The sequence below is a fragment of the Ischnura elegans genome, chromosome X (genome assembly GCF_921293095.1).
Source record: "Ischnura elegans chromosome X, ioIscEleg1.1, whole genome shotgun sequence".
NCBI classification, from domain to species: Eukaryota; Metazoa; Arthropoda; class Insecta; order Odonata; family Coenagrionidae; genus Ischnura; species Ischnura elegans.
This window is the reverse complement of record NC_060259.1, coordinates 123441083-123450179: the sequence shown is the minus strand read 5'-3', so window position 1 is coordinate 123450179 and position 9097 is coordinate 123441083. Positions and strand designations below refer to the sequence as shown.

General features: G+C 37.6%; 2 protein-coding genes across 4 annotated transcripts; one reads left to right on the top strand and one right to left on the bottom strand.

Annotated features, from left to right (window-relative positions):
• Positions 1 to 385: 385 nt before the first annotated feature.
• LOC124171405 (putative nuclease HARBI1) lies at positions 386 to 5100 on the top strand. Its single transcript, XM_046550578.1, has 6 exons — positions 386 to 840; positions 1112 to 1168; positions 2036 to 2254; positions 2404 to 2612; positions 4122 to 4410; positions 4575 to 5100. Exons 1-6 carry the CDS (start codon positions 553 to 555, stop codon positions 4581 to 4583), a joined length of 1071 nt encoding a protein of 356 aa, XP_046406534.1. The 5' UTR covers positions 386 to 552; the 3' UTR covers positions 4584 to 5100.
• LOC124171406 (myb/SANT-like DNA-binding domain-containing protein 3) lies at positions 4859 to 7874 on the bottom strand. Of its 3 annotated transcripts, XM_046550581.1 has the most exons (4): positions 7182 to 7873; positions 6613 to 6877; positions 6142 to 6527; positions 4859 to 5674 (listed from the first exon to the last, which is right to left on the bottom strand). In XM_046550581.1, exons 1-4 carry the CDS (start codon positions 7347 to 7349, stop codon positions 5666 to 5668), a joined length of 828 nt encoding a protein of 275 aa, XP_046406537.1. In that variant the 5' UTR covers positions 7350 to 7873; the 3' UTR covers positions 4859 to 5665. The 3 variants fall into 3 exon arrangements, with proteins under 3 accessions (XP_046406537.1, XP_046406536.1, XP_046406535.1); XM_046550580.1 differs by having other exon boundaries at positions 4859 to 6524; positions 7182 to 7874; XM_046550579.1 differs by having other exon boundaries at positions 4859 to 6527.
• Between the last annotated feature and the right edge of the window lie 1223 nt (positions 7875 to 9097).

Sequence of the window (9097 nt, the reverse complement as noted above, 5' to 3'; positions counted from 1 at the left end):
GTTAAAAATGTTCAAAACACAGAATTTCATACCAAATTCGAATTATTAACGATGTTGACATATCAACCTATAATTTAAATTGACAATACGTGCGTTGAAATAATAATTCAATGCCAAAAAAGGTCTTTTAAAAATGACCTTATAATTCATAATTACGAATGCAACTGCAAGATAGCAGATTGAAAAAAGAGAATTGCATTACATACAATACCATGATTTGGTCATGAGGGATATTGTAGTGAATTAAGTTTCGCAGGTTCCTAAAATGAAAAACATCGTAAATTATTTTCAAAAGGGAGATAAGGATAAAATGGAAATGAAAATATCTGGAAATACGGCAACCAGGTTGAAGCTGAAAGATTTAGGCCCGTATTGTCAGTCGCGCCTTCTAGGCGACCTTCACCTTCTAACCCTCCTTCTGTTGAGATTTCATATTGAGAGACGCTCCTCTCCTCCTATAGGAGGCGACTGTGGCCTTCGATTAGAAGCATACCCTGGGCTATGCTTCTAATACGAGAAGGCCTCCAACCATAGCAACAGTACCTAAATAACATGGCGGAATTATTTGAGCGCGATGAACACCTCGATGATTTTATTGAATATATTTTCGACAATCCTTATAACTACATACCTCGGCGATACATAAGAGATAGGCAAAATCCAGTAGAATATTACTCGGAAGGGGAATTTATGACCAGGTACAGGTTTTCGAAGAGAACAGTGATTGATGTACTGCTACCCATGATAGCATTGCAAAACATCAGCAACCGTGGAATGCCTGTTCCACCAATATTGAAATTATTGACGGCCCTGCGGTTTTTTGCCTCCGGCAGCTTTCAGGTAAGTGAAATAAAGTTTCCTTTTGATATTGTAGTATTTAGCGTGTTTGTAAGATGGAAATAATTGTAGAGTTGGTTGATTTATTCAGCTTGTAGCCGTATTGTTTACTATTCGAAATTTTGTTTACATTGGCAAAGCACTTCAAATGACCTGAATGCACTCGTAGTAATTATTTTTTGGTGTTAACGAATAATGTTATGATGCATAGATGATATTCGCATTCATTTTCGTTAGTTTTCCCCGTCTAAAGAAACCATTTTGTCGATTGCAGTTGGTCTGTGCTGACCTTCTTCAAGTATCTCAACCGTCTGTTTCGCAGATCTTGAAGGTAAGTTGTTTGTGATCATTAATGGCTTTTTTATACTATTTAAAAATTGTGGAACGAACTTTACAAAGGAAACGTCAATTCAAATTGTGCTCCTTCGTCGTACAGTTACGGATAATAGAATTCTGCTGTCCTTAACGGTAAACAGCACCAACGGCACTAATATTAGAAAAAATGGGATGCCTTTTGTTGGGCTAACTTCACGCGTGTTTTTATTTCACGGTCAGACTTGCATCGCCTGAGAAAACTGTCTTAATTACTCATTTATGAAAGATTTAAAAGAATTCTAATGGTAAAGTATTGCATGGGAGACCGGTTATGAACAGTAGGTACAGTCGTGTGGAGTTATTTTCGTTGTTTATGTTTTCATTACGCCTTTTTGTATGCTGAGATTTTCGCTCTCAAAGAAGTATGTATAATACGATAATGGAAAGAGTTGTTGTTGACATTTAATGAGAGAGAGAGAGAGAGTTGGTGATGACATCAAAATACATATTTTCGTGTGTTTTAACTCTGTGCTACGTGCATCGATTTTATTGCTTCATCAATTTTTATATTAATATAGCCGATTACTTTTCAAAGCGTTATGATTAGTTTTTACTTGTCCAATAGTTGTCAGTATTCGTAATTATCTATTATTGCTATTCCTGATCATTATTTCAACTTATAACTAATGAAGAGTTTGATGTTAGTGTATTTCGTTCGCGTACATTTACATTTTGTTGAAACTTTTCGTGGATGACACTTGATATTAAATTGTGAGAAGATACATGTGGATACTTTTTATCACAATTACCTTATAAAGTCCTCAAGTGTAGTAATGTATAAGTAGTTTATTAACAAAAATATGTGCTTTAAATTCCACTTTAGAATGTCAGTGCAGAACTAGCTGCTAAGCTGCCGTTGTGGGTGAAAAGACCGTCGACAGAGGAAGAATTTGCAGCTATCAGAAATAGTTTCTATGCAATAGCTAATTTTCCTGGCGTGGTGGGATGCATCGACTGTACCCACATTCCCATTAAAAGCCCTGGAGGTGACCTGGCAGAGGTTTATAGGAACAGGAAAGGATGGTTCTCCATGAACGTTCAGGTATTGCATTGCTTGTAGAAAACAATACTGGTACATGGAAATTAAGTTTCTACATATAGAAATTACTTTTGCATCCATTTATAATGTAATAATCCTTTTGTAATTCATAGGCTGCCTTCTTTTGTAATCTCATAGTGTCTTCTTTGTAGGTTGTGGTGGGACCATCCATGGAAATTATGGATATTGTTTGCAGATGGCAGGGATCCGTGCATGATGCACGTATATTCCATAACAGTAGGCTTAAGCACAGATTTGAAGCTGGGCAGATGCGAGGAATCCTTCTAGGGGATAGTGGTTATCCATTACTTCCTTATTTATTCACACCAGTTTTACATCCTACAACTGGTCCTGAAAGGCGGTAAATATTCCTATTAATTATGATTTGTATGTTTCTCTGTACCTTGGGCGTATTTTTTCAGTTATCTATATTTATCATTCATGCTATTATGTTAGATAGAGTTTTTTAGAGTATGTAGGGAGACTATTTAATTGTAATCCTTATTAATGGTGGTAATGATGACCTTGTATGCCATGGCACGCTGTTTTTCTCTTACATAGATGCAATAACAATGCTTAAAAATAAAATGGTATAGTGAAAAAAAATTATTGGAAAAGTGCAAATGAAACAGATCATATCAGCTGTAGTTGAGTACTATATTCAGAAAGGTATTCATACTGTCTTATACACTTTGACTTATTGTCTCTATGATAACAAGGTAAATGTACCACTGCCTGGCTAAGATAGGTTTATTCAAGTCCTACGATGCTTACACTTAAAGGAACAGTTCATGCATTTCATATCCATTTTAAAAGAGGTACACAACTGGTTTAAAACTTTTTTTTGAGAGTTTTCTTTACGACCATATAGAATTAAAATACATATTATTTATCTTTCTTTTGAAATGGGCTTGAATTAGGTAATTCTTTTCCTGACCCTAAAAATTCTGTATGTGTTTTTAAATCTGATCCTTGATGCTCTAGTATTGCTTGATGACCTACTCATAGTCATTGCTGAAATAAGATATCCTAGGCCATGTTTGGTATCTTGTTAATTGTTTTAATCTTTTTAAGGACAAATTCTTTATAATAGGTAACAAAAAATTGGTAATGTTTAATGGTTTATTTGAGTTTTTTAAATTTCAATTAATGCTTCACTCGTATGTTCTTCTCACAGACATTTAAACAGACTATAGAAAAACCTGTGATGATCATGATATTACTTAAAATCAAGTGTTTAAGTTCATTCCAAGTTGATCTCCAATAAGAGAATGAAATGCATTCATGATTGAATAAGATAATACCTAACAGACTTGTTGCTTATGAAAAATTATTAGATGTAATCACTTTGAATTACCACTTTACCACTCATTATTTTATTAGGGATGCTAAATAACTACCTATTAAACGCACATTTTGAAGTGAATATTGCTTAACAATCTCAGATCGATGGTTGACGATGTCACTTTGTGGAAGTTCATAGATAGCAATGATACAATCAGCTATAATAATTTTCCATACTATTATGTCATGTGTGAAATTTTCATCAACCCATAGATAAATTTTCTCCCAGTCTGATCAGCAAAAATTATAATCATTTGTGTTACATCTCATGAAATAAACACTACCATTTCTTCATCATTAATGGGATCTTTAGAATTAAAAAACAATTTATTGGTAGTGATAGGGTAAACTTAACGACCTTTTCAATACTGCCATTCATTTAATGCATGCGCATTGGGAATCCATACTTCCTCACATGCATTAAACATTATACCTATCCTAATTATTGATGCAAAGTAACAACTTTATAATATTTTATCCAAATCACTGAATGAAAGTTTAATATTATAATTCTTCTTATGTTTAGATACAACACCTCGCACATCAGGAGCAGGAGCATCGTTGAGAGGACATTTGGGATTTGGAAGCGGAGATTCCCATGCCTCTCAACGAAGCTTAGGACGAAATTGTCAACCTCCCTGAAAGTGATCTTGGCTTGTGCAGTTCTACATAATGTAGCTGTACGTCATCATGCCCCTATTCCTGATCAGGAGCGCGTGATACCTGTGGTTGATGTTCCTGTTCATGTGTATAGGGGTCATAATGGTCGTGGAGCTGCAGAAAGAGCTGCACTAATCCAGAGACACTTTTCAGAGGTAAGTGTGAATGGCTTTGCTACAATAAATAAGTTTCATGTTAACTGTCTTTCAATATATTCTAATTCTGGAAGAGTTAATTCATGAAATTTTCAATTATCCTCACTTAATAACTAGGAAATAATATGTTTCTGTGTGTTAATATTCTTCTATTTGCATTACAGGAGGGTTGACAGCTGGTGTGAATAAGTAAGTCAGTAATGGATACCACAGTCTTCCTAACATTTGTCCAGGATCAAATATGTGCTTCAGCTGCTGTTATGGATATTGTGCTTCATGGATGGACCCCTGCTGTTTGCAGACATCTCCATAGTTTCTATTCCTGTTCCTTTAAGCCGATGCCTGTTGCTTCGCCTCCTAGTCTTTTAATGGGAATTTGTGTCAGGGAAATTAGCTGTTGCATGGGAACATTTCTGATGGCTGTGAATTCCTCATCTGTCAAGTCTTCCCCATGGTCATCAGTGATTCTAATATTGCTGGTACAGGCATTTCACTGCTATTCATGGTAGCTGTGCATCAGTCACTGTCTCTCTGAAATCCTATACCATCATAAGTTCCCTTTCCGAGTATTATCTACTGGATTTCACCTTCTCTTATGTATTACTGAGCTGAGTTGTGAGGATTGTCGAATTTATATTTAATGAAATCATCGAGGTTGTTCTATTCTAATAAAAAACAAATTACAGTTAACTGCAGTGTTTTTGTTGGCCCATGTTGGCTCCCTTTCTGATGACATTAACCATTGGCACGATGATTTTTTTCTTTTAAGTTGGATGATTATAGTAGATATAGCTAATACTGCATATTTCTTTATCAAAATTGTTCATTTGGTTACCTTTCATTTTTTCCTTACTGCCATATATTGCTGAAAGGTTTCGAAAAAGGAAAGCCGCTTTCCTGGGTAGAAAAGAGGGATTAACAAAGAATGAAAGAGTTTTCAGTGCATTTCTCTACTGTACTATTTAATAAGAAAAGAATTTTACAAAATATTTTTTTAAAGGTAGCTGGTTACATAAATAGGGATATAATAGAGAATATTAGGACAGATTATGTGACGTTGAATGAGTAGGTACGATGCTGGTCTTATACAACTGAGGAAGGCATGGGAGGAGGATGTAAGCGGCAGGAAACCCAATGGAATCCTGAATTGGAAATAGCCATGATCCACAAGAACACCATCAGTAACATCCTGCAGAGAGAGAGAGTTCCAGGACAGCAGAATGGAGCTGGCCATGCAAAGGTGGCAACAGGAGCACTACTTCTCCTAAAAATGGGGAAAATTTAGAATTAGTTGAAATATTAATATTAAAAAAATGTTGCTTGCTAACTCATCCCATTATAAGTGAAAATATTTTCTTCAACCAACATATGTGCATGCATTTAAATATTGCTAAAATCATTTTTTTTCATTTGTTTCAATGCAACTTCATCCTTTGCATCTATTTCAAAGGAACTATGCAATATTCCTTTAATAAGTAAACTTGGAAAGGAATCGATATCACAGCCTAAATGGATATTATTGTTATGAAGGTAAAGATAAATGAAGCCTGAAGCCATCTTTCCATTGATGTTAAGACATTAAATTTACACATACATTAGCAAAGGCATGAACTTTGAGCAACAAAATTTTCATTCTGATTCCTTTTAAATTTGTTTTAAAATACCTCACATAAATTATTACCCTGGCAACTTCTACCACTAAAGTACAAAACAAAATATGGTAAAGCAAACCATCATCTGGCGCAACTCCTGCTCCTTAATTTTTATTTGGATGTCATCCATCCTTTTTTGTTGCGCCAGAGCCTGCTCCTGCTGCATCCTTTGCAGTCTCAAGACCTCCAACTGCAGAACCTGTGTCTCTTCGTCTCGCTTCATTTTCCGCAGTTGGAAGTCATGGACCAGCTTGGCTGTGGCCAGCTCCACTTGTGCTGTCTCTTGCCTGAGGGCTTGAATCTTATCGCGGTGTGCGTTGTAAGTTTTCAAGCCCTCAAGCCGGTCCTGCAACTCTCTCTCTACAGCAGCTCCTCTGGTCATGCCACCAGAGGAGGATGGTGTCCTTATCGGACCTCCCATCACTGTCGTGGCACACGGAACATCTGACGGTGGAGCCTCGACTACTTTGAAAAGAAAAAAGAAAATTTATTGTATAATTTCGATAACGATAGGTAATGCATTACCACAAGCAATATCGCACATACTTACTTGTTGGATACTCCAGTTCCGTGTGCCCACTGCTCGCGTTGGGGATAGGAGGCGAGTCCAGGAGATCGTCATCCATATCCCCAACATTCTGCTCACAGTGTGACAGTGATGGGATGGCTATTTCCAACTCAGGGTTGGGATCGCACACAGGCGGTACATATGGCCCACCGCCTGTGGCCAACCTCCGCTGGGTTTCCTGCGCCTGGGCCTTCCTCCTCTTCGTTTTCACATTGTCCCATGCCTTCCTCAGTTGCTTCCAATTTCGCTATTAAAATGAAATTCGCTTCCGTTAAACAAAGAGTACTTCCTACATCGCCGCATATATTTATTCGCACATCATCAGGATTTCATTTTTACGCGCTGTGCATAAAACTATATCGAAAACATTGCATCTCATTAAAAATTTAGCTAAGATAAGGAAATTAATGCCATTATATGGCATAATGTATATAATATATTATATTAATGCACTATAACACACTTTGTCATTAAATAACAACATTGCTATGAACAATTAATACAATATATTACTAATGCGCACGACCAGCAATAACTCTAGTATTACCTACCTTCACGACTTGCGAATTCCCGTTGAATTCAGCTTCTATGTTTCGCCAGCATCGCACCTTATCAGACAACGTCACAGCATCTGTCCTTTTATTCTCTATTATATCCCTATTTTTAATAACTAACTCTACCAGCAAATCTTTTTCCACAACCGTCATCCTCGACTCCATTCTGATTGCGTCTGTCTATTTCTGCGTGATTAGTTTTCCGATTGATTGAATTTTGATTGTTATTGCGAGGGAACACCAATAATTAATAATTACAACCTATTCAGGTGCAACAAAGAAAAGCGAAAATATAATTAACATTGTACCTCGAACAATTGGACCTACAGTCACTGTCGCGGCACACGGAATAATTCGATTTTAATTAACTTCGAAATGGGCGGCAACCTTATTTACCTTCGTAACGCTTCGCTTTTTTCTGGCCGAGTGAACGGATCAGTCCGTGAACGTAAACAATATCTCCTTCTAATCGAAGGCGAAGGCGACAATAGAGAAGGACGGACTCTCGAACTGACTGGCTTCCTTTTAGGTGAAGGTCACCTAGATAGAAGGTCGCCTAGAAGGCGCGACTGACAATACGGGCCTTAGTGCTTCACCGGCGTAATAACTAGGATTAATTCTCTCAGGTTTTTACCGGGGGATTCTACTATAATTTCCGAAGTCTTAAGGTCCGAACCGTTCCTCTTCCTCTGGGTGCTTGTTACCCGATTGCAATACCAAGAGAAGTACATTAAGTTTTACATTTTGATTAAAACATCAATGATTTCGTTCAAATCAGATTCTTTTCCTTGCCTACTTGACAAACATATCCGTCTAACATTTCGCTGTCCCCTCACAATGACACTCTCTTCCTCACCATCTCCGCCCACCACGCCGAGAACTTTCTCATTCGTCCTCCTCCGTTCGTTCCCCTTGGGGGTGAATAGGATACTAAAAATGGTCCAGGAGAGCCGCGGAGAAGGGTGGGGGAGAGAGAGAGAGGAAGAGAATTGGAATGCCAAGGCACCTGGGGACGGAGGTTCCCAACTTCCCGTGAAGTCGAGGGGCGGGCGGGGGCAACGGACGAGGCAGTGGCTGTGGGGGCGGAGAGGCGGGGGAGAGGAGATCAGCCAACCCCCAGGGCCGGCGCTGCACCTGGCTCCTCGCCATGCTGATGCTAATTGTACCTTTAACTTGGACGTTAACGTCATCACCAACAAATCGCCTTGCCATGTTATTCGCCCATTCAACCGTAACGGCCAATTTTTATGTTAACTGCGCCGAGGATTGGCCGGCAAAACCGAAACGCATAATAAGGCATTTAGAGGCAATGAAATTAGCCTTTACGAATATAAGGCCCAATTTAAAAAAAATATACGGCAGCAAGGCATTATTTATAGCACTGCTCGATAGCTAACAAGTAGATGATGGTGCTATTCCTCGAATAAAAAGTCTAAAATAATACTTTCAGATGAGAAATTCATCCTTTAAAACAGAATTGCACAGGCACTTGGTGTGTCAAAATTATACGGACAAAAGGTTCAATTACTGAACACGTACTCATACAATACACGTGGATTACTAATTCCTCCTTCGTTTTGCACTAAGATTTTCAAATGCTTACAGGTTTACATTGTAATAACATCACTAGAGATCACTTTTTGTATATTTTATAATTGTACCTTTGATAATACATTCTATTTTGTTATTCTATTCTGCGATGAAGTGTGTTATTTTTATGGACAATATAGTTTAATAATCCGCTATATAATTTAATAATCCTAAAGCCTTTGCTTTGTTTCACTTATAGGCCTTACTTCCTTGTTTATTTTTCAAAGTATTACTTGAATTTAGCATGAATTTCTTGCTTCTACTCCCCCAGCCGAAATGTAAGCAAGTGTACGGCAGGGCATTTTGGTGGACAAAACATACCC